The 26,978-nt window shown below is 37.2% G+C and overlaps 1 protein-coding gene across 17 annotated transcripts in view; it reads right to left on the bottom strand.

Annotated features, from left to right (window-relative positions):
- The window catches only part of MCTP1 (multiple C2 and transmembrane domain containing 1), a 528,482-nt gene that overhangs the window by 274,524 nt on the left and 226,980 nt on the right, over window positions 1-26,978 (bottom strand). For all 17 annotated transcript variants that reach the window (XM_049108211.1, XM_049108223.1, XM_049108215.1 and 14 more), the window contains exon 2: window positions 18,421-18,535. In XM_049108211.1, the coding sequence (XP_048964168.1) occupies window positions 18,421-18,535 (115 nt within the window). The remainder of the gene's footprint in view (window positions 1-18,420; window positions 18,536-26,978) is intronic.

Genomic DNA, 26,978 nt, shown 5'->3' with positions numbered 1-26,978 from the left:
CCATGAGTTTACATTTCAAATAGTTGTAAAGATCTGGGAGTCTTCCCTTTTCTCAAGAGAGGATTTGTTCACTTCAGAAAGATATGCTCTTTTTCTCTCTTAAGCAGAGAGGAGGGGCTGCTGTGCACTTGTGCTTATAAAATTCCCCAATTGCATAATTTTGGGTCTTCTCCACAGTACAGAGCCCTTGAATACGCAGCTGACATTTGGTCTCATGGCATCTCCCTGAAGGTGGAGAGGGAAGCATGGGAAACTGATGCTGTAAGGAATGATGTCTGATCTTTGGTCTAGAAACCTTGGGTTTACTCTTAGAAAAAAATAAAGATAGGAATGTCTGGGTGGCTCAGTGGTTTAGCATCTGCCTTCCGCTCAGGTTGTGATCCTGGGGTCCTGGGATCGAGTCCCACATCAGGTTCCTTGCAGGGAGCCTGCTTCTCCCCTCTGCCTATGTCTCTGCCCCTGTGTCTCTCATGAATAAATAAAATCTTAAAAAATAAAATAAAGATAGATGCTAAAAACCTGTCAATAAAATGTTCTTAGGAGTGAATCTTTGATATGGCCTAGAGGGAGACTTTTTAATTACAAAAAAATTATGAGGTATTTCTGATAAAACGAAATTGAAATATTTTCTTTCCACAGTTCTTGGAGGACCCACGTGGGGAGACCAGATCTGGTGGGGCCAGCAGTGAGGATGGTGAGAGTATTCACCTTTGGCAGAACAAAGGAGATAGAAATTTATTGAATACACCGCAAGGGAGCAGCAGGCAGGACAGCAGAGGAGAGACTATAAGGAGGCCATGGTGAAGGGCTGTCGTTCAGGGAGAAGGTAAAGAGGTATGGGAACATATGGAATTTTTTTTTCTTCTCTTTCTTCCTCTTCTCTGAAATTCCCTGCTTAGCACTTGTTTTTTTGTTTTTTTTTTTTAATGTAGACTATTCTTTTTTTTTTTTTAATTTAATTCAATTTGCCAACATATAGTATAACACCCAATGCTCAGCTCATCAACTGCCCTCCTCAGTGCCTGGTACCCAGCTACCTCATTGTCCCGCCCACCTCCCCTTCCACAACCCTTTGTTCCCCAGAGTTAGGAGTCTCTCATGGTTTGTCTCCCTCTCTAATTTTTCCCACTCAGTTCTCCATTTCCCTTATAATCCCTGCTCAGCACTTGTGTAGCCCTCTGTATGAGAGAAACCCAGCTGTTCCCTTTCCCCAAAAAAAGAGGTCCTGGCTGAAATAATCTTTTCCTTTACTAATGCCTTCTTGCCCCACCCTCCTTCCTATACAAATCTTCTATTTTGTACAACTCCTCAGAACAGCTCTCTACTTGCTAGATAGGATGGTGCCTGATTCATGAATTGTTGAATAAAGCCAGTTAGATCTTCAAATTTACTTGGTTGATGTTGCTTTTTAACATTTGCAATTGGTGGGGTGATTTTCCATGTGTGATTATAAGTGATTGTGTGTGTGTGGCCAGTAAGATTCTTAGGTCAGTTATATGAATGGTTCTCAAACTTTAGCATGCATCAGAATCACCAAGTTTTCTTAAAGCACACAGTAATGGGCCACATACCCAGAGTTCATGATTCAGTAGGAGTCTGAGGCAGGGGCCCAAGGATCTGCAAGCTCCAAAGTGATACTGATGCTGCTCTTCAGGGGACCAAACTTTGAGAATCACTGCTCCACACTCATTTTTTAAGACTATCTCTAAAAATTAAGGTTGATAGTGCATATTAAAAGAACATGTAGTTAAATGAATAAATCTACTTAAAAAATGAAAGGAGAGGAGAGAATCTGATTGCTAATTTCACAAGTACTTTCCTTGCAGAGAGTGAACTAAGGAAATAGTTTTAATTTTACTTTATTTTATTTTATTTATTTTTTTTTAGTTTAAAGGTTTTATTTATTTTGGAGAGAAAGAGAGCATGAATGAGCAGAAGGGGAGGGAACGAGAATCTGAAGCAGTCTTCCCACTGAGCATGGAGCCTGAAGCAGGGCTCAATCCCAGGATTGACCTGAGTTGAAACCAAGAATCAGCAACTCAACCAACTGAGACACTCAGGCGCCCCAGAAATAGTTCTAATTAAAAAAACAAAAACAAAAACAGAACAAACAATTGAGCAAGATAACTGTATCCCAAGGGCAAAAGAGCTATGCCCTAAACAATGTTAAATACATATATTTTTTTGACAAGGTACCTTTGCCTGCCTCCAGAAGGAAATCAACAAGATTGTACTGTTAGTATCTCAAATTTAATAGAGCTCATATTTTGATTGGTTTTGAGATTAACAGATGCACATAAATTTAGAATAAGGACTCTCAAAACCTCCCCTGCACATAAATGGAAGAAAAAAAAGTGCTCAAAGGGAACAGTAGAGTTTTAGTACATGGGTGTCTTGGTTACCAAGACAAGGTAAAGAACAAAAAAATATGCTAATGGCACAGCCTTAAGAAAACTTTTCATCTCTTAAGATTTTAAACAAGAGTTAAAGATAGTATTAATTGGTAAATAAATATTAAGCAGTTATAAAAAAAGTTCTTTACGTGGACTTAACTGAGAACTCTTAATTTTCTTGATCACCAAAAATACCTGAATGACTTAAATTGTTTGTTAAATTTGGCTAAAAAGACAGCTAAATGTATTCTCTTTGCCTGTATCAGAGCAAGATATTAACATAACACTTAGTTCATGTAAATCAGAATTATTTTTATAATAGGAGGTCTAATTAACTAGAAAATTTGTATACTTGTCTTACAGAACAGGTAAATTATCACTAAAATTTAAGACTGTGAATATAAATATGTATGCAATTAAACTGAATTAGAACAAGTACTATCTTCATTTTTTAAAATACGGGTTTTTTTTATTCTTGGCATTTATTTTTTTTTAAGATTTTATTTATTTATTCATGAGAGACACACAGAGAGAGGCAGAGATATAGGGAGAGGGAGAAGCAGGTTCCCCACGGGGAGCCCGATGTGGGACTTGATCCCAGGACCCCAGGATCACGACCTGAGCTGAAGGCAGATGCTTAATCACTGAGCCACCCAGGTGCCCCTGTTCTTGGCATTTTTTTTTAAAGATTTATTTATTTATTCATGAGAGAGACACACACACACAGAGGCAGAGACACAGGCAGAGGGAGAAGCAGGCTCCATGCAGGGGGCCCAACGTGGGACTTGATCCTGGGTCTCTAGGATCACACCCTGGGCTGAAGGCGGCACTAAACTGCTGAGCTACTGGGGCTGCCCTGGCATTTTTAAAATTTCATTTAACCTCTCTGCAAAATTTTAAGGTCTACATTCTGTTTTTTTTTTAAATATTTTATTTTTTTTTTTGAGAGAGAGAGGACACAAGCAGGGGAGAAGGGCAGAGAGAAAGAAAGAAGCAGACTCCCCTTGAGCAGGGAGCCCTATATGGGCTCCATGTGGGGCTTGATCATGACCTGAACCAAAGGCAGACACCTAACCAACTGAGCCACCCAGGCACCCCAGGTCTACATTCTATTTCCATTCATTTAATAGTTATTCTTGACAAGGTTAACATGCCTCCTTACATCAATAATTCTGAAGCTCATACTTGATCCCCTGCTGAGTAATACAGTCTGTAGAATATTTTTTTCATTTTTAAATTTAAATTAAATTAACATAGAGTGTATTATTAGTTTCAGAGGTAGAGTTCAGTGATTCATCAGTCTTATATAACAGCCAATGCTCATTACATCCCGTTGTAGAATATTTTCAAACCCTCCACTCCTGACTCATAAGTTGTTATCCAGTATTTTAAAATGACACAAATTAGGGGTGCCTGGGTGGCTCTGTCGGTTAAGCATCTGCCTTCAGCTCAGGTCATGATCCCGGGGTCCTGGGATCGAGCCCCATGTCGGGCTCCCTGCAGGGAGTCCGACTCTCCCTCTCTGTGTGCTCTCTCTCTCACATAAATAAATACATCTTTTAAAAAATCACACAGACTTGACATTATAACGATTTTACTTCATACAAATAATGCTTATTTAATGTTAACTGTAGGTTTACCAATTCCTTTGCTCACTGTTACCACATTTCACATCTTCATTCTGAGATTCTTCTTTCTGAAGCCATTTTTCAGAAGTTCTTTTGGTGAAGCTCTGTGTGGCAAATTCTCTCAGATACTAATCTCAAAATAGCTCTTATTCTGCCTTCAGTCTTGAAAGATTATTTTGCTAGGTAGATGACTTGAAGTGGACAATTATTTTCTAATCCCAGATTGATAGATTCTTCTATCACTTCAAGGAGATTACTGATAAATATGTTTTCTAACCCGAGTCGTTGTTGTGAAACCCGCAAACTGTCATTCATGTATAGATATTTTTTCTCTTAATCTGCTCTTAAAATATTTTCTCCTTTGTGTTCTGGAGTTTTACTATAATGTATCTGGATCTAGATTTCTGATATTTATCAAGCTTGCTACAAGTCATGCTTTGGGTGCCTATGGATTTATGCCCTTTATTAGAATTGAGAAATTCTCATCCATTAACTCAGCAACTATTTCTTCTCCGCAGTTCTCATGGTAATTTATAAATTAGGTTTATTATTCTTTTCCCATGTCTCTCAATCCCATTTGCAGAATTTCCATCTCCTTGTTTCCTTGTATCACATTTATTTATATATTTATCAAAGTATAACTAACATACTGTTATATTGGTTTCAAGTGTACAATCATATTGATTCAACGATTCTGTTGCTCAGTGCTCATCAACCATAAATGTAGTCACCATCTGTCACCAAACAACGTTATTACAATATTATCAACTAAGTACCCTATGCTGTACTTTTCATCTCTATGGCTTATTTATTTCATAACTGAAGTTGGTACTTTTAATCTCCTTTATTTATAGCACCCATTCTCCCACACACCTCCCCTCTGGCAACCACCAGTTTGTTCCCTGTATTTAAGCGTCTGTTTCTTTGTTTTGTTTTTTAGATTCCATATATAAGTGAAATCACATGGTATTTGTCTTTGTCTGATTTAGCATAATATCCTCTAGGTCTATTCATATTGTCACATACGACAAGATCTCATTTTTTTTAATGGCTAAGTATATTCCATGATCTATTCTATTCATCGCATTTTTATTCATTTATCTATGAACTTCTGCATTACTTCCATATCTTGGTTATTGTAAATAATGTTGCAATAAACAAAGGGATGCATGTATCTTTTTGAATTAGTGGGTTTTTTTCTTCAAGTAAATATCCAGTAGTGGAATTACTGGATCATATGGTATTTCTGTTTTTCGTTTTTTGAGGAACCTTCATACGATTTTCTACAGTGACTGCACCCATTTACATTCCCACCAACAGTGTGCAAGGGTTCCTTTTTCTCTACATCCTTGTCAACATTTATTTCGTATCTTTTTAAAAAGGATTTCTAAAATTTATTTGACAGAGAGGGAGAAAAAGCACACAAGCTGGGGGAGCAGCAAGCACAGGGAGAGGGAGAAGCAGGCTCTCCACGGAGTAGGGATCCCGATGTGAGGCTCAATCCCAGGACGCTGGGATCATGATCTGAGCTGAAGGCAGACACTTAACAGACTGAGCCACCGAGTCACCCCTCTTTTCTTTTTGATAGTAGTCATTCCAACAGGTATAAGGTGACATCTCATTGTGATTTTGATTTGCATTGTGAAGATTAAATTAATAGTGATTAAAATATAGTTGTTTTCAACTTCAGACAGTGCTGCATGCTATTCCACTTGGATTCTTCCTTGAATACAACTTTAGGGTTCTGTTAACTTCTCAGTATCAATCATAGTTGTATAGTTTTATATACTTAAAACTAAAATGGAGACAGAGCAAAGATACTTGATCTCCACAGAGTAGTGTTTGTTTCAAATAGATTTTGATTTTAAGAGAAGTTTTAGTTTCACAGCAAAATTGACTAGGAAGTACAGAGAGTTCTTTGTACTCTTTGTACCCCCACATGCATAGCTTCCTTCACTATCAACATCCTCTTCAACAGTGGTACATTCGTACCAATAAATCTCCACTGACACATCATTGTCACTTTAAGTCCAGAGTTTACATCAGAGTCACTGAGTAGTCTTTACTTACATACTTTGTCAACATGTAAATATATTTGGAATGTAAATAGCATTCAAATTACAAGGATAAAATCAATGCAGTAAAAACAGTGCCTTATGCTTTACAAAATTAATTATATTTAATCTCTAAAATGTATCATCTATATTCATATTTGTGTGTATATTTAAGATCCATACATATTAAGGAAATTTAAAATTGTTTCTTACAGATACCAGATCAGTTGTTGCTAGAAGTGTAGGGAGAAAATGAACCACAAAAGATCATAAGGGAACTCTCTGAGGTGATTGAAATACTCTATTTCTATGACCTTAGAAATATTACAACACGTTTACTGTTTTGGTGCTAGTTATGACTCTATTTTTTTATCCAAGCTTCTCAAACTCTAAGTTTTACTCTATGTTAATTATACCTCAATAAACCATTTGAAAAAAAATGTTTTAAATACAATCATTTTTAAAATAAATTTGTGTAATAGAGTACTGGTAATTCAGACGGAAAATTGGTCACAGATTATAATCTGTTCTCAACACAAGGTAGTAAAAAATGATGGGCTTTCTGCATAGATGAAAGGTTTTGCCTCACCCAAACTGAACACATCCTCTCAGAAAGGGTTGGCTTTTACCTTGTTTTTGAGTATTTTATGACCATGGTCAATTTCTTAAAAAAAATGAGCAAACTGAAAGAATAGTAAGGGGTTGTCATGTTTAGACAACTTAAAATAGCTAAACAATTTGTTGTTTTACCTTTGTCATGGCTGCTATAAAATGCTGTTACTTTGGTTAGTAACACAGGCAAGACTGTAGCCACTTTTCAACTTTTCTGAGTACTTGTGTGCCTGTCCAAAATTTCTTTTGATTTTGTTCTACTTCAGGGTCAGGTCCTAAATTCAGATTAATAAAACTGACAAAGCCGTTTTGGTTTTTTTTTTGTATTTTTTTTTTTATTGGAGTTCGATTTGCCAACATATAGCATAACACCCAGTGCTCATCCCGTCAAATGCCCCCCTCAGTGCCCGTCACCCAGTCGCCTCAACCCCCCGCCCACTGACAAAGTGTTTTTATACTGACTGACGCATCCTAAACAGCTCCTAGGTAACACGAAAGGGCTTGCAATCACCTCACCTCGAAACTCTTCCTGTGGCCTGATACAATTAGGCACAACTGGAATACCCTGTATTTTCTTAATTTTCTCAATGCTTGTCCCATTGTGGGGAAATCTTATCCCTCTTCTTGAGAATGTGACCTTTAGTTACTCTCTGTTTCTCTGTTAAACTGAATAGATCATATGTCAACTCCGTTGCTAAGCAGCAAATGGTAAAAATGATCCCCTAGTTGGTAAATTTCATCCGGCGTGGGAGAAATAGAAACACGTGAAAGGAAGCTAGATCTTTTGGCTTCCCTGAGTGTAATGATTCTCCTAACTGGGCATGTATGTAAAAAGCTATGTCTATAAAGTAGTTATAAAAGATACTGGGTCCTGTGAGAAATGAGGCCTTTATACCAGAGTGGTTCTCACACTCCCTCAGTGTGACCCTGTCTTCTTCCGTCTGCACTGTGTTACCTGCAGAGCCAAGGAAGACAACTCCCAGATGGTTGTGGGGGTTGCTGTGTGGACTGCAACAAGACCTAGCTGATGCTATCCTGCTGTTGAGTTGTGATCCCTGCCCTGTATCTTCCTGAAGAGGTATCAAGCAGGGCCTTGGATAGTCTTGTGAGGCCGACGTTCACTTGAACCTCACAGTCATATTGGGCATGGGATGTTGTTTTTTGGGGGGTAGGGGAAAGTTTCCAAAACAAAAGGAAAAGAAAACTTAACTTACCCATGGCCAATCTTGTATAGATAAAGTATTATTCTACACTATGCTATTATATGCCCTGTTGGGGTAAGGGAAAACATGTTCATAGTCGTGCACATGACACAATGGATGCCAATAAATCTAGTAAGATTTTATTTGTAGCTTTAAAATACTTTTATCAATTGGAGATGATTTTAGCATACACAGTACTGCACTGGAGATTTGTCAATGGCTTCAATGTCCTGAATACATTTTCCCCCTCAGGGTAATCATCATCTAAATTAACTATTCCCAATTGTTTACGTAATCACTTCCAGTAGGGGATTCTACTGTCCTCCATACTTATATGATTGGTTTCTATAATAAACTTATCAGAAGCATTCAGTATGCCAACAACAGGTGGCATCTGCTCTCCCCTCATGCTTGCCTCAAGCTCCATACTGTAAGCTAAAAACTAGACATTGTGTCTTCTTCTACAGTAAGTCCCAGACCTTCGTAGAAATGACTGTTGAGGCTGCTAAGAATAAGCTCATGGGTGCAGGTTTCTAAACGTAAGCTGAGACTGCCACCACGAGTAAATAAATACGTCATCAACTGTGCCAGGGGACTTAAAAGTTGGGATTTCCAGAACTCTTTTGCTCCAAAGACAGATGATTTAGTGAAAGTAGATTACTAGGCAGGTTTCCAAGATCAACAGCAGAAGAAATAGGACCTTGGTAGAGTACTTTAAATATTGGTATTCTTTTTATTGGCTTATTTTTATAATAAGCATATGACGAAGCTCCTTTAGTCTGCTCCTCTCAACCAAAAGTTTAGAAGATTAAATTAATGCTAATTAGAATGAATGCTTTTTTAAAATAATCTTAATCAATGGGCCTATAACCTTATAAGGTTTGGCTATACCAAACGGTTGTACCAAAAAACATAAACTCATTCTTAAGTGGGGTGCTCTGTCAATTTGACATTTCAAAATTTGTGGAAAGGATGATTTTGTATATTTCATATGATCCAATTTCAGGGAATATATAACTAAATTCCTGACAATATTTCTATGGGCACAAGGCATAAAAATGCAGGGACACATAAAATTTCCTTTATGCTTATATCAAGAAGGAACATAATTGGTAAGAAGTCTAAATATGGAAAACCATGAATATAAGGTAATTAACCTCTGGTGAATTGAGAACAATGTCTAATAAATGGAACTCAGAGATTCATTTTTAAAATGACTTAAGCTTAAAATCATCTATCTGTTGTTAACAGATGCTGAATTAAGTTATGCTTATTCTAAATCAAATTCATCTATAGATAATCAAATCACATTGCCAAAAAACCCACCATTGGCAAAGTATGTGCAGATTCTGAAGGAAACATGATGCATATTGCATATTGATTGACCTCGTCGATAGACTACAGAGAACATCAGGTATTGTACACACTGCCTTTCCTGGGTCCTTTTACTTTTCATGGCATGCAGTTATTTGCAAAGGTTCAGTAAAGGTTGGTCCCTCTTCCTATCTAAATATAATTAAGCAAAGTAAATTGGTAGCCATAAGAATATAAGATATAGCACTTTTTAAAGTATATTATTTAGTAAGGTGTGATATGACTGCATTTTATATATGGAAACATCTTCAGAGTCTCTTCAGGAGATTGGTGTAGTAGTTGCTGTGTGGCTTAAAGAGTTTCAGATTTTCATTTGGTAAAGAATGTCACCTCTTGGCCAACCTTGGGAATTTTGAAGAAAGGAATACCCTAATATATGTAGTGCTACAGACAGCCTGGAGAAGAACTACTGAACCCTTTGCTCTGGCTCAGAATAAATGATGTGTTTTTGCTGTATCCCAAAGATTTTGAACGGTTGTATCTTCATTCTCATTAGTTTCCATGAATCTTTTTAATTCTTACCAAGGCAGGAAACCACAAATGTTGGAGAGGATGCGGAGAAAAGGGAACCCTCTTGCACTGTTGGTGGGAATGTGAACTGGTGCAGCCACTCTGGAAAACTGGGTGGAGGTTCCTCAAAGAGTTAAAAATAGACCTGCCCTACGACCCCGCAATTGCACTGCTGGGGATTTACCCCAAAGATACAGATGCAGTGAAACGCCGGGACACCTGCACCCCGATGTTTCTAGCAGCAATGTCCACAATAGCCAAACTGTGGAAGGAGCCTCGGTTTCCATCGAAAGATGAATGGATAAAGAAGATGTGGTTTATGTATACAGTGGAATATTACTCAGCCATTAGAAATGACAAATACCCACCATCTGCTTCGACGTGGATGGAACTGGAGGGTATTATGCTGAGTGAAGTAAGTCAATCGGAGAAGGACAAACATTATATGGTCTCATTCATTTGGGGAATATAAAAAATAGTGAAAGGGAATAAAGGGGAAAGAAGAAAAAATAAGTGGGAAATATCAGAAAGGGAGACAGAACGTGGAAGACTCCTAACTCTGGGAAACGAACTAGGGGTGGTGGAAGGGGAGGAGGGCAGGGGGTGAGTGTGACTGGGTGGTGGGCACTGAGGTGGGTACTTGACGGGATGAGCACTGGGTGTTATTCTGTATGTTGGCAAATTGAACACCAATAAAAAATAAATTTATTATTTAAAAAAAGAATAAATTATGTGTTAAGACCAGTAAAAAAGCTTTCTAGGACAATGGTGCAGTCTTGCAGTCACTTACAAAATCTCAACTAGAAGTTCATTTTCAGGGTTTAGTAATTGTATGGCTTTAGTTATGTTAACATTCAGCAAGGGAACATCTTTGTATGTCAATGAGTGGATGGTTTTTGCAACTGAGAAAATAAGATAGGAAAAACAGAATAAAATATATGTATTTTGCAGAAGCTTATAGCTATATAGTATAATATATATGTATATATGTGCATTTATGTGTGTATATATGTGTGTATACATATATATATGAAGCTTGACTTCAGATCAATGACTATATGAAATAGCTATTATTAAAATTCTGAGTCAACTTTGAAAAGAATGACATTTAACATGTACATATATGACTGTGTCTGTGGGTAAAACAAGCTATACCTGATTCCACCACTTGTAAGAAATGCAAAAAACCCCACAATTGACGGGCAGCCTGGGTGGCTCAGCGGTTTAGCGCCGCCTTAAGTCTGGGGCCTGATCCGGGGACCCGGGATTGAGTCCCATGTCAGGCTCCCTGCATGGAGCCTGCTTCTCCCTCTACCTGTTGTCTCTGCCTCTCTCTCTGTCTGTGTCTCTCATGAATAAATAAATAAATAAATAATCTTAAAAAAAACACACAATTGACTAAAAACATGTCCAATTCACAATATTAGCACAAAAATGTAACATGACAGACCTTTTCTTTTTTTTTTTTCATGACAGACCTTTTCTTGATCAAAATAGCTCATTAAAGACTGCAAACCTAAAAAAGGAACTGCCAAGAAAAGTACCTCAAACCTGTTCAGAGATAAATCTTCCTCTGATGATACAAACTGCATTCTCCTTCTGGGAGAAAAGGAACACTCACAGCACTTAATTTCCTGATCAGCTTTAATGGGACTAGAACTTTTTCTAGGAAGCATCAGTATATTTACTATGTTTCTGAAATGGGGACCTTTTTCAAAGTGAAATGAACCACTATTGACAATTATGCCAGTTAACAGTTAAAAAAAAAAATACACAACGGCCTCCAGGCAAACCAGGCTGTATGGCCAATCTATCATAGAGGAATTTCCTAATGGTCACAACCAAAGAGGACCCTGAACACCAAAAGGTAAGTGAATGCTTTGGGGTGGCAGCTGCCCTTACAGCCAACCCAGTGAAGATTAGAGGAAATATATGTAAACACCAAACATCGTGCCTGATGCATAATTCACACTCAGAGAATAACTCTAAAAATTCTTGTAAATTACATCTAACGACAAAATTGCTGGCAGGCCCTCCAACTTGAAAAGGGCTTGTTTATACTTAGAATACAAAATATGTTTCAGTTTTATCAAATTGAATTTGTTTTGGAAAATAAGTGCTTTCCAATCATTTTCTCAGATCTGGCTGTCTGATTAACTGATAAAAGGTCTCAGTCAGTGAATTGTTGCTAAATTGTGAGAAAAGTGAAGCTTGCAGGGGAAACCTAGATCCTTTCTCATCTCCAGGTTTCTATAATTCTTACTCCAACCTGAAAACACTGTTGGAAACTTTCCTTTGGGGTGACACATCAGACTCTCAGGGTAGTGACTAGAATTCTATAACTCTACTCAGTGTAGGGGCTTCTAACTTTGTTATAGATAGAGTCTCAGTAAATAAATTCACATGGATCATTTTTTTTTCTCTGCAGATGATCTAATGCTTCATTCAAATGTTATATGCCACAGTTTACTTTTGTTCTAAGACCTTCTTTAGAAGACGTAAAACATGGATCACTTTTTTGATTATTTAAATTTGTTCCTAGTTGAAGAGAGGCAGTTGTCCTCTGTAGTGGAGTGACGTGGGTTTTCCCAAAGATAGGTCTGAGTCCTAACACTGTGCCTGTGAACTAGACCTTATTTGGAAATAGGGTCGTTTGTAGATGTACTTCAGGTATGAATCCCGAGATGAGATTATACTGGATTTAGGGTGGGCCTTAAATGTATCCAACAACTGTCCTTATGAGAGAAAGCAGGGAGAGATTTGAGACTTGGAGATACGGTGGGAAATGCCATGTGAGGATGGATGCAGAGGTCAGAATCATGCTGCCACAAGCCAAGGAATGTCTGGAATCAAGTAGAGGCAGGAAAGAATTCTTCCTAAGAGCCTTTGGAGGGAGTGTTGCCCTTGATTGTTTGACTCTTGGACTCTGGAGCTGTGAGATAATAAATCTCTGTTGTTTTAAGCCACAAGTTTGCACTAATTTGTTAAAGTAGTCCTAGAAAATTAATACATCTTCCATGGTACAAATTACAAGAAATCATACTGTAGGTAATTGCTATCACTAGACAGAAGTTTACAGATTGCTTTTACTTTTCTAACTATGTAAATAATCATGTCAAGACACTACATTCAAATGTGATAGATTATAATATGGTCCCGAAAAACCCAATCCAATTAAGATATAAATGGTGTTTTTCTAATAATAACTAGACATGATTTTCACAGGGCTTCCAGATAAAAATAAGGAACTCAGTTAAATTGAAATTTCCAATAAATAATACATAATATTTTAGTAAAATAGGTCTTAAGTATTATATGAAATATATTTATTTGACAAATTTCTATTATTTTTTATTAAATAATTGACATGTAATATTGTGTAAGTTTGAGGAGTTCAGCACGTTACTCTGACAAATTTATAAATTGTCATATGTTGCCATAGTAGCAATACTTACCACATTATATAGATATAATATTATTATCTGTATTCATTATACTGTGGATTAGATGAGTTGTATTAATACTAAAAAATAATGTGTTGTTTATTTGAAATTCAAATTTAATGAGGCATCCTATATTTTTATTTGCTAACTCTGGAACCCTACAATTGCAGCAGAGAGACTGTACATACCACTCCAAATCACATAGCTAATAAAATGTTGAGCTTGGCTTTTAAATTATGTGTGTTGGACTCTTCAAGATCATGTGTTTCTAGTTTATCAGGCTACTAAAAGCAGACACAATGAAACTTAGCAAGAGGTATTGCAAGAAGTTATCTGCTTGCTGTTCTGTAAAAAAGGATTAAAAAAAATGGAAGGATGACTGTGAGTTTTGCCTGCCGAGACCAACTCCATGCCAACTATGTATGAAGGAAGATTCCGGAGATGAAAAGTTCAAATAACATTCTAATGATGGTGGTGATGGGCAAGTGTTTTCCCATTCCCCTATTTCGGGCAAGGGTGATATGGGACAGAGGGGGCATAGAAATTTTGGGTTTGCTGGGCAATAGGTGAGGGCATCAATGTAATAAGTGATAAAAGTACATTTTCTGCTAGTTCTAGTCATTATAAAAATATTTTTGATGACATTTACCTTTTTCCAAACTCCACATGGCCGCCAGGTACCATGACCCTTCAATCTCAATAGTTCTTTTGAGCTCCCTCACCACCATGGTACCATATGTTCCCCTGAAGTGCTTTTCCCTCTCCATTTCCCCATCCACAATCTCAGTTCAGACCCTCAGAACTATACTCCCACATGCCTGCAGTGTTTCCTCGCTTGTTTTCTCACTTTGAACTATCCATCTCCATTTAACTGTCCTGTATGTATATAAATTTACAAGTGTAAAGTCAGCCAAGACAACCTATCCAGTCACATGCTTAACACACCTGTCATTCACAGGTGGGTCTAAGATAAATTTTCATCAATCTGATGTTTAACTCAGGTTATTACCTTTGTTGAAATATCTCTTCTCAGATCTACTCAATAAAAACCTCCTAAATGCCAGGCTAAGTAATAAGTAAAATAGTAAAGATGGATTGGAGTTTGTATTTTAAACACACCAGGATATTCTTCAATTCCACAAAGTATTTTTTTCCTATTTTTTTTAAGAATATGGCCCTCTTGTTCTACCTTCAAGAAATTCCTGTTTTTGGTAGAGACAGCCACAGAGAGTAATTTGCAACCGTAGGAAAGATGGTGTGTGTGTCCAGAGCCATCCAAAAGGACAACTGTGGAGATATGGAATGGTGGGACGAGACTGTGTGCTCCCCTCACCTGCACCCCGCCCCCAGGGCAGCTGCTACTCAGTTCAGGTAACTAGTATCCTCTATTGACAGAGTATGTCTGATGTTTTCTCATGATCCCATTGACTTTACGCGTTTTTAGGCAAGACTGTCAGAGAAATGATGTGCCTCATATCAGGAGATCTGTGATATCTGTCTCTCTCATTACTTGGTTAAAGTGGTATCTTCCAACTTTCTCCACTGGAAAGTTATTATTTCCTCCTTTATAATTCATATGTATATTGTTAGGAAACACTTTGAAATATTTTATTTCTCATCATAATTTTGCACATATAATTTTAGCATCTATTGATGATTTTTGCCTGCAACATGTTACTATATTGTTTGTTCAAATGTGGTTTTCTATTTTTATTTTCTCTTCCACATTAGTTTATTGGAATTCTACCAGAAGGAAAGCTGTACCTTCTCTCCCATTTGTTATTTATTCAATTATTTACTTACCATCATGAATTCATATTTATATTATTCTATGGGTTATAATTCATTATTGCCATCATTTATTTTGTTGCTAAAATTGTCCAAGTTTTGATTATTAGGAGCTCTTGTAAGTTGGCTTCTATGTTGTTTTGACATCCTGCCATCAACTTTTTATTACTTCCTTGCTGTCTGGGACTATAAAATACTCCAGGTTCATCTTGTACTTTCCCTGCCCCAGATCTGCAATCAACCATTTCTCCAGGAGCACTGCTTACTTTTCGTGGGAAAATTGTACTTAGAAACCAAAATCTGGGCCCAAGATGTGTGGATTGCTACTCTGTCATTACACAGTTACAACTGTTTCTAGGCCTTGTCAGTGGAGAGATGAAAGAAACATACACACACACACACATCTCTATCCATTTTAATATCTATCTGTATCTATATTAATAACCATGAGTTCATACTGATGTCTCTCTAAAGCCAGAAGGTTCATTGCATCTCTCCCTTGTTCTATTTTTGTAACTTCTTTCTCCAACAGTGGAAAAACTGGCTCTCATTATCTATCTACAATATATTTACTTGTTTGTTTGGTCCCAGTATACACATTACAGAGTTCCAGAATTGATAGTTGTGCTCTAGAGTACAACCTGTACAATGTTTTTTTTTTTTTTGTCTTGGGTTTTATTATTTTTTTTTTTAAGATTTTATTTATTTATTTATTCATGAAAGACTGAGAGACAGAGAGAGAGCGCCAGAGACAAAGGCAGAGGGAGAAGCAGGCTCCATGCACCGGGAGCCCGATGTGGGATTTGATCCTGGGTCTCCAGGATCGCGCCCTGGGCCAAAGGCAGGCGCTAAACCGCTGCGCCACCCAGGGATCCCTGTATTGGGTTTTATGGTGTATAATCCAAATACTGTTTTACATGAACACTTTAGAGTAGTTGTTTTAGCCTAAGGTATGGTTATAGTTACAATTAATTTTGGGTTCCTCCCACATCCTGATTGATATTTACTTGTTTACTTAGTTAGTTGGTTCTGATATATTGCCATAATTAAGGGTTAGAACTATACGAGTTTTAGTCAGAAAAATCAATTCTTCCACTCTTTTTACCCTTTCCCATTACTCATTCTTGACACCTGTTCTTACCTATATTATGTATGTTACCAATCTCATTAGTTTCTGGATTTTACTTCTGATATAGTTTTTGAATAAATGAATAGAAAATGTGTAATTTCTTATACTCCCTTCTTTCTTACATTCTATATGGTCAATAATCTTTTGTACTTTGCCTGTCACTTAATAATATATTCTGTAACTCTTTTATTTTTTTTTAAAGATTTATTTATTTACTTGAGAGAGACTGCATGCAGGGGTAAGGGGGCAGAGGGAGAGGGAGAGAGAGAGTCTCAAGCAGACTCTCTGCCGAGCAAGATCTTGACACGGGGCTGGATCCCACGACCCTGAGATCAGGACCTGAGCTGATATCAAGAGGCAGATGCTTAACCAACTGAGCCATTCAGGCATCCCTCTGTAACTCTTTTCATATCAATTCCTAAAGATTTTCTTTATTCTTTATTTTATAGCTGCATAATATTTCATCATGTAGATATACCACACTTTACTTAACCACCTCTCCTATTTATGGGCATTTCATCATTACAAACAATTTGTATTAGATAATTACATACATATGATTTAATATTGTTGCAAAAGCATATCTAGGACTAAAATTTTGATCTTCTAATGGCTGATTCAAATCTGTTTTAAATCAAATGATGCGGGATCCCTGGGTGGCGCAGCGGTTTGGCGCCTGCCTTTGGCCCAGGGCGCGATCCTGGAGACCCGGGATCGAATCCCACGTTGGGCTCCCGGTGCATGGAGCCTGCTTCTCCCTCTGCCTGTGTCTCTGCCTCTCTCTCTCTCTCTCTGTGACTATCATGAAAAATAAATTTAAAAAAAAATTAAAAAAAAAATTAAATCAAATGATGCAACAGAATATAATTAAGAGTACTCTGAAAACTGAAAAAAGTCATATAAATATATCCAACAAAATAATACTGTGTTAATAGGGTTATTTTCTTTCTCCAATCTCATTGTAACTGCTTTTCAGACAAGCAGTTCAATTCAATAAAAAGTTGTCCTCAGCTACTTAACCAGATGGTTAATTCTGAAAATTAAATGTGTTAAAATTCTACATTCCCAATCACACCTTCATTCATTAAGAATGTTCTGATATTTAATGATTTTTAATCAAAAATTAAATCTATTAGTTTTATAGTTTTAGTCTTTAAAAACCCACTATTATACTAATATTTTCTCTATTTTATTCTTGTAGAGACAGGAGATAGAATTATAAACTGTAGTCCTAATTTGGTTCCTTCCACACCCTAAGTGTGGATATCAAAAAAGGTGGGAGGAGAAAAACAAGACTACATGATGTCAGGAGCACCCTTCAGGTTACCTGACACCTATTAGAGGCTTAGGGACTCCCCTCCTTCCTTGTTGGAGCAGTTACGCTCAAGGTTAGCTTCCTTTGGAACTGTGGGTCCTCAGTGCCCTCAGGTCTCCATATCCTAAATAGCTGAAATTTTGAACTGTGAAAAGGATAGTCTACATAGGGTCCACCCCCAGTGCTGCCTCGAATATGGGTTCAAGGAATCCCTAACGCTGCCCAGGCTAATTCACCAGGAGACTGCCTTGATATTTGGAATCCAGAAACCAGAGAGTATTTGCCTTGTCTGTTGTTTCATCATGGCCTACCTACCATGAGACTACTGCCAGGTCCAACCAAGCCTCAGAAAATCACTGGTGGGAATCTCCAAAGTTTTGGTGAAATGTTTGTCCTGGATTCTGCAATTTTTGCAGATTCAACTTTGCAAATCTATGCAGCAACAAGAACTTCAGGTCTGCCAAATGGTATTCTGATATGGCTGCAAATATGTGCCTCATCTACTAGCCAATTATGTCTCTAATAATATATATGGCAGAGTCTAATTTGTCAGCAATTTGGTAGGAACTATACTGTTTGGGTCAGGACCAGCTCAGAGTTTTTTGAATTTGCATCATAACCTCTTCCTCCATGGTCACAGGAGTCAAATAAAGCTTCAAATCATATGTTGAAAATTATAATATTAAAGTCTTTTTTTTTAATTTACTTAAGCAACTATAAGGAAAACAAAATTTGTCAAAAACACATAGAATTGGGATGCCTGAGTGGCTCAGCCGTTGAGTGCCTGCCTTCAGCTAGGGCCTGGATCCTGAATCGAGTCCCTCATCGGGCTCCTTGCAGGAAACCTGCTTCTCCCTTTGCCTCTGTCTCTGCCTCTCTCTCTCTCTCTCTCTGTTTCGAATGAATGAATGAATAAAATCTTTTAAAAAAACAGAGAATGAGTTTCAGGTGATGTTGCTCTTATGTTCTTACCTCCTCGATCTCGGGCAGCTAAACTTTGACCCCTTCTTAATGTGATGTCCAATTGGTACATTCCGGGATCAGCCAAGGGGACATCTGCATTACTGGTTCCAGCAGTATTTATTTTCTGAAAAATAAGAAATATACAAAATATTAAATTTATTGTTTCTTTCCTATTTCTTCCAGTGGGGGACCATATATAGCTTCATTCAAACTGGAAGAATTAGTCAATAAAGTGAATCATCCTGTACATTCACATGCCATAACCACCCAGTTCTCTGAAGGTTTTTAAATTCATGAAATTCTTTAGACTCAAAATAAAAACATGGTATTTATGGGAATCCTTATTTTTACTCAGATTCGAGATAACAAATATAATATGAAAAACATTCCCCATGGAGAGCCCCACATAACTCAACTAAGGAAGACTAACATAAGAATAGTGTCTCACGTAAAAACAAAATCAGTGACGAATGGAGAATAAAGGTATGCAAGAACAGTTGATTTCCATAGAACCGAGCTGAAAATTAAAGTGATTTATTCAGGTAACTGTGTTGGCTCATTTATCTGTACAAAAGGGTCATACTGATGGATTATACTCTTCTATTTCAATCCCAACATAAAATATGATGTAATTATATAGAAATAAATTTACCCAGCATTTTGACAGTATTTGCAAGAAATAAATACTCAGTGGGGCTAAATTTCTAATGCTGCTTTCTGTAGAATAAAAGTGCACAAGCTATTTCTAGAACTAAAGCTACCCCTGTAGAATATCCTTTGTAATAATACACTATTAATTTATAGGCATTAAGTTAAATAAACACTTGCAAGAGGAATAGCTATAATTAAAACCAAAGAAACAGAGTAAAAATTGTATAGGTGATATTTTATACTTTATGCCACATTGAATACAACAGGAAAACTTACCTTTCTTTGCATATTTGAAATGATTTTAAATACCTATAATTTCTCTTCCAATTCAAAAAGAAATATTCTTTTGTTTTGGAATAATAAGCATGGATAAGGTAAAAATTTAGATGCTGGTCTGACTCTTCTAGTTCTACAGTTCATATGAAATACAATTATAAAGCAGTTATTTTTCCATGTTTCAAGACCAAGAAAGAAGCTTTCCTATAGGAGCAATTATCATTTAAAATAAGAAGCAGCACAACTTTGACAGATAACCCACACTCCTCATCTCTCCTCTGGTAACAATAAAAAAAACTCCAATTCCTTTCCTGGAACCCCTGTTCCCACATGACAGCACTGTTCCCCCAGTGGCTCAGGCTAAAATCAATGACCTCTTCGCTTCCCTCTCCACCACATTCAAAAAGTTGCCAAATCCCATCCACTCCATTTCCACTGCCATCCCAACTCCTGATGGTCTTTCTCTTTTAATTCCTATTACCACTAATTTGGATCAGGCTTTCAAACAATAGAGAAACAAAGGTGAAACGATTGTCTTGCTCTTCCCTCAAATATCAGATTGCCCCACTTCCTTGGGGTTACCAATTATAACAACTTAGCATATATCCTTCCACATGTTTGAAGACCTTATATAAATATATACATATAGGCTTATTTTTCTTTGGTTGAGTTTTCAGTTGTTTTTTTTTTTTTAAAGTATTATATGTTGCCTATTGTTTCACAATTTCTTTAATTTAAAAGTGTCATGGGCACTTTGCTAATTAATACATACAGATCTATCCAGTTATTTTTTTTCAAGGTACATCATTTTCCACAGTGTAGGAGTACTATAATTTCTTCAATTATTTATCTATTGATGAACATATGAGCTGGTTTTGGTACTTGCCATTACAAGGACTTGGGATTTTATTTCACATATAAGATGAATTTTTCCAAAAAAGCTTAAATAGGGGATCCCTGGGTGGCGCAGTGGTTTAGCGCCTGCCTTTGGCCCAGGGCGCGATCCTGGAGACCCGGGATCGAATCCCACGTCAGGCTCCCGGTGCATGGAGCCTGCTTCTCCCTCTGCCTGTGTCTCTGCCTCTCTCTCTCTCTCTGTGACTATCATAAATAAATAAAAATTTAAAAAAAAAAAAAAAGCTTAAATAGTTCACACTACTTTTGGAAGTATTTCCCATATTAATGTATTTCATATATTTCACTAGTTAGGATAGGATGTTACCAATCTTCAAATCTGGAGGGCAAAAAATGTTCTCTCCCTCTAATATACATTTCTGGAACTATGGTAGGGTGTCTTCTAACTAGTGTAAATGGCAAGAATGACAGTTGTTCACTGCACCACACAGAAGATGCCAACTAGGAAAGACAGGAAGCCAATAGTGGTCTTCTAAACAACTTTTCAAAAAACAGTTTGTATGTGGGTCTAGTTAATAAGTAAAATTTAAATTCAAATCTAGCAAGCATCTGTGAAGCACCAAGTATGTTCCAAGCCTTCCATTATGTTCTTGAATATACCTTATTTCAAAATAAGCCCAAGTCATAAACCCTAACTGTAGATAAATTTACCACTTTCTAAAAATGGAATAAAATCTATAGGAAAGGAGACATTTCCTACCCCCTTCCCCCCGCATTCTCCTCTAGTACTTTGATAGGAATTTTAAAGAAATTTTGAAAGTTCAGATGGCTGCATATTTGGTAGTTTTCATTGTTCTACACAGTACCTCTTGAAGTTTAAAGTTAATAATTTATAAGGCACCTGGTATATTTTAAGATGTATTATACTATATGGTCGAGTTGAGGTATTTTCATAGGTAATTTTAACTATATTAGGTTTTAAACTTTTGCTGTTTTAGAATTTAACACTCAGTTAAGAGATAACTTTGCTGGACTTATATTTACTGGCTTTTAAAAGCCTGAATAATATTCCTCTGTGTGTATGTATCATATTTTCTTTATCCATTCATCCAATGACAAACATTTAGGTTGTTTCTATATTTTGGCTGTTGTGAATAATGCTGTAATGAACTTGAGAATGTAGATCTCTCTCCAAGATACTGGTTTCATTTCCTTTGAATAAATACTTGCCCTCTCCCCCTTGTTCTCTATGTCTTCCTACCCAGTCTTCAAGGGTCATTTCATTAGCACTTATATCTTTCTTGTCCATTATCACATTCTATCTCAAATGTCATATTTGACATTTTAGATGGTAAACTTTTAAAATCAGGGAATAGAGTGTTAAAGAATCAATTGAACACAAATTGTGACAGAGGCAATGAAAAGAGGAAGATGTCTTTAAGGACACATGATCTAGCTGAGTAGACACAAACATGGGGGTAAATAACAAAGTTGGTTATTCATAGGTGGTTTTTTCCCTCTTTTTCTCTGCCCATGGATGGCATCTGATCTGTTTTGGCATCTTCTGTCATGAGGAATCTAAGTATACCCTTATAATCTTTTCTAATATACAGTGCTGTAGGCTGCCATTACCAATTAATCAAAATTGGCACTTATAATGAAACCCTGTCCACTCAAGAGCTGTAATTAAAGACAGACTGTGCCACAATAGAGTTATTAAGTCATTGGGAGAGCAGGAAAGAAAGACCAATTATGTGAGAAGAATCTGGGGTGGCCTCAGAGAGATGTCAATGGAATAGCGTGTGAAAATATTGATAGGACTGTGATAAGTGAAGGTTCGGAAAACGGAGGATGGGAAAATCAATGAGAGCCCAATGATGAGTATAAGTGGTCCTTCACTGGATAGTGTGAGAAATGAGGTGGAAAGGAAGACTCATATGCAGTAACACCAGGCTGAGGAGAGTTTCAACCTATGGGCAACACGAAATCATTCCAGCTTTTGAAGAGAGAAGCAATATAACCAGGCCTCTTTCAACAAACATTTAGTGCCTATCTGCTTTGGGCTAAGTGCTTAGATTTCAAAAATAATCAAAACCAGGCCTTTTCTCTCCATCGGATAGAAAAGAGAAAAGAAATCCTGTGGATATAGAAGTTATTTAAAAGGTTTTATAATGCTCGAGTTTAAGTCACAAGGGTCTGATCTGATTAGTGGTAATGGAAATAAAAAGTGAATTTAGAGATATTGAGAAGATTCAATCAACTAAACTTATCAACTGACAAGATGTGAGAGATGAGGGAAATGGATGGATGAGTCACACGGAAGTCTGAGCTGAGCCCCTGAGAGAATGGTGGTGCCAGCAGTGTGAGAGAAGTAAGCTCCAAGCCATCACAGTGGAAACTTCCAAGGATACCTCCAAATCTCTAAAAGAAGTATGTCAAAAAGTTAAGAAGATCTCAAGAGTTTTCTCTTCTCAGGCTCACTGAAGTGGTTCCAAGAAGAAAATCGGTAGGCTGATTACAGAGATACTAGAAATATAATTTTTTACTGTAAAGTATCTTTCTAAGAATGTTTAGTAAGTCCCCAAATGTTAAGATGTGTTAGGAAAGATATATTTGAAGTGCTAGGTATATATACAGCTCTAAAACAAACTTTGTCATTTTAAACTTTTTTTTTCAAACTTAACATTTATTTAGTGACCATTATGGAAACTTCAAATATATCTTTACCCTTCCTAAACTGTCATGTTCCACACACTTAGTTGCTATGTTTAAACTACTTTATTGAGGTATGATTGATGTGTAAAAAGCTATACATACTTAATATACAATTTGATGAGTTTGAGGATAAACATACATCTGTGAAGCCACCACCACCATCAAGACCACCAACATATCCAGCATCTCCCAAATCTCCCTCCCATCTCTTTTATTATTATCATTTTTTCATTTGTGGTAAGAATAGTTAATGAGACATCTACCCTCTTAGAGAATTTTAAGTATACATTACAGTACTGTTAGCCAAAGGCATTATGCTACATAGCAGATCTCCAGAATTTATTCAACCTGCATAACTGAAACTTTGTACTCTTTGACCGTTACCTCCCCTTTTCCCTTATCCCTTGCCCTGGGCAATCACCATTCTCTGCTTCTATAAGTTTGACTATTTTAGATTCTACGTGTAAATGAGATCACACAGTATTTGTCTATGTTTGGCTTATTTCACATAGCATAATGTTCTCCAAGTCTATTCATATTTTTGCAAATGGAAAGTTTTCCTTCTTTTTTATTTGAGGTAGAATGTTATTCTATTGGTATGCAAAAAAAATAAATTTCCTCTATTCATCCATCAATAGGCATTTAGCTTGTTTCTAAATATTGACTATTATGAATATGACAATAAGCATGGGAACACAATCTATCTCTTTGAGATCTTGGCTTATATTCCTTTGCATAAATTTCAGAAGTGGGATTTCTGGGTCATATGGAACCACAAAACCCTCAAATAACCAACACAATCTTGATAAAGAACAAATCTGGAGGTATCACACTTTCTGATTTCAAACTATACTACAAAGCTACAATGATCCAAAGAGTATAGTACTGGCATAAAAAGAAGACACGTAAACCAACAGAACAAAATAAAAGTCTCAGAAGGAAACCCATACATCAGAGAAGAAATACACAGTCAACTAACCTTCTGTAAAGGCACCAAGAACACAAAGTGGGGAAAGGATGGCCTCTGTAGTATATGGTGTTGTTAAAACTGGATATCCACATGCAGAAGAATGGAATTAGACCTTTATCTTATAACATATGTGAAAATCAACTCAAAATGGATTAATAAAGACTTAATTATAAGACCAGAAGTCGTAAAATTCCCAGAAAAAAAAAATACTCTTCAATATGGATCTTGGCAATGAATTTTTGGGTATTACACTAAAAGCACAGGTAATAAAAGCAGAAATTGACCAGTGGAAGGACATCAAATTAAAAAGCTTATGTGAAGCAAAAGAAGCAATCAACAAAATGAAGATAATCTACAGATTGGGGAAAAAATTTATAAACCATATACCCAATAAGGGGTTATTATCCAGATTTTATGAGGAACTCATACGTCTCAATGGCAAAAGACACACAAACTGATTAAAAATTGGGAAAAGTCCTGAATAGACATTCCTCCAAAGAAGACATACAAATGGCCAACAAATAAATGAAAAAGTGCTCAACATCCCTATCAGGGAAAAGCTAACTAAAACCACAATGAGATATCATATCATAGCTTTTAGGATGGCTACTCTTAAAAAAAATAAAAGATAACAAATGCTGGTGAGAATATGAAGTGGGAATCCTCAGGTGGGAATGTAAAATAAATGCCTCACTCAAAGTCTGAAATTCAGAGTTCTAGACACAGAGGATGAAGGAGGTTTCTGTGACAACACTCAAAGTTTTGGGACTGAAGTCGAAAGGCTGATGCAATGTTTGAAGTTGTATATTTTGATTAAAAGTCAGAACTTTATCAGGTCACTTCTGAGAAAGTCAGAAAAAGAATGTGGAAGAAAGGGACTCTGAGAATTTGAAAGGAAGCATTTATAAGGATTATGTCCAGAGCACCTACATCTACTCTATCTGCTACTACTTTTCAGAAATCTTTTCCTCCACATTCCTGGCTGGCTTGAAGCAGGGCCGTTACCATCAATGATGTCGTCAAATTTCCTCATAGCCAACCCTTCTTTCCCTCATTTAAACAGATCAGTGGTTCTCAACCTTGAGAGCTTTGACTAGGCACGTAGGAGCTCTGGGGGTGGAATCCAGGCAGCAGTATTTCCTCTTACAGGTCCTCAGATGATTTCAGTATGCAGCCTAGCCGGGCCCATTGTGCTAATTATAAAAACACATCTTTGAGAAGGCTCACATACTAAGAATTTCCAGACTTTTAAAATGTATATCATGAAACATCTGTCTGCAAAATATGTGGAGGAATCAATCTGAGAGTCCCTGTTACTTTTAGTTCTGCTGCTTAGGAGACCTTTTTACTCAGGAAGAAAGCTTCCACCAGGAGATATAATGGTGCTGAGATGGATTAAATGTTGAGAGTGACACATTGCCTTTTTGAGATTCTCATTATAGGCAAAAATAGGGTTATTCTATTAGCTGGGGTGGTTGATCATTATCATCAATAGGAAATGGAGGTACTGTTGCAGTGTACAGGGAGGGAAAAGAGTGTCTATATTGTAGGAGATTTTCTTGAATGCTCCTAGTACTGCCATGGGCAGTGGATTGTAGATTGGCTCATTCCATACATGTTTCATACACTTAGGCCATGCTCAGTGCAGCTATCAACAAAATCCACTTAAAGTTGAAAACTCATGAAAACTCTTACATTTTCAACTTTTCAAATTTAATAAGCTTGTCAAGGAAATCAAGAGGCATCGTTGAGGATTTCTACTTAGTCATTACCAATTTCTACTTAGTCATCTCTCCTAGTTCTTATGACACTGAAAATATCTGCATGGTGCAAATCTCCGTCATATGGAAATCAAAGATCTTTAAAACTGAAGTCTCAAAACCAGAACTCAAAAGCCGCTGAGGCATCCTAAGTTCAATGACACTCCATGATTCACTTACCATGGCAACATTATGATTAGTTGGAAGTCAACTGACTAAATAACTTTAGAAACTGAAACCACACAGAATGGGGAAAATCCATGGTAGCCAATGGGCATGCTCCACTAGGTATGTCAGTCATAGCGAGTGACTCATCCACAGCCTGCCCTGAAAGAATAGCTTATGCTTGATGTGAACTTAACTTCCCTACTCCTTCCCTTGTTCCTAACTGATTAGACCTGCAGCTGGCTATCTGAACTAAGGGCAGACAATGCCAGACTAGTTAGTGATAGGTTGTTATTAAAAAACGTGTTATTGGGCAAAGGTTGTTTGTATTAAGTTCAAAGAGAAGAAAAAAATTACAAGTGGCTGCTAATGCCAAAGGGTCATGATAGAGACTGGAGAGGCCATGAAGGCCCATGTATAACCCCAAACCAAGAAACCCATGCTATAACTAAGCAGAAGTAGAAAGCAGGATGCCACCGTGTAGCAGGATGTAGAAACAGACCAACTAAGCACAGTCAAGTATGACAATGGGTGGGCAGAAAAGTGAATATCTGCGAGTCACTAGTGTTGAGGCACTGAAGGAGCTCTGCGACTTGAGGGCTGGCTGCTCCAGGCTCTGTGCTCTTGGAGGGCTATGGTCTCTGATCCCCTTCTTACCTCCTTTGGCTTTGTTTGAAACAGGTGAAGGAAGTCCTTGGCTCTTACAACGGAATAGGTCAAGAAAAGAAAGGAGCAACAAGAATGAGCAAGAGAAGCATGGAAACAAGAAAGCAGGCAGGTAACATGGGAAATCCATGAGCACTCAGAGCGCAGTACTACAGGAGAAAGTGAGCCACACAGAGGCTGCAGGCAAAATTGCCCTGTGCCTCGACTTCTCCCTCCCTCTTTCCACGCAGGGTTCACTGAGGTCCACATACAGATGCCCCTGAGATGCTAGAACTCCTCCCACAGGTCAAATAAGGTCAGTGCTCTGCAGGTACAAAGTGAAGAAAACTTCATGATTTTATTAATATTGGCAGCAAGAATTGGGAGAGAAGTCTTATGGTCAGGGGACCATATAATTAATCATTCAAACTGAGAGTCAAAGGGGGTGCTCTTATTAGCCAGAGGCACAACCAGGCATTAAAAAAAAAAAAAAAAAAAAAAAAAACGGTCTCAGAGAAAATAGGATGCGT

The sequence above is a fragment of the Canis lupus genome, chromosome 3 (genome assembly GCF_003254725.2).
Source record: "Canis lupus dingo isolate Sandy chromosome 3, ASM325472v2, whole genome shotgun sequence".
NCBI lineage: Eukaryota > Metazoa > Chordata > Mammalia > Carnivora > Canidae > Canis > Canis lupus.
The sequence above is the reverse complement of the archived record's forward strand: the minus strand, read 5'-3'. Positions and strand labels throughout refer to the sequence as shown.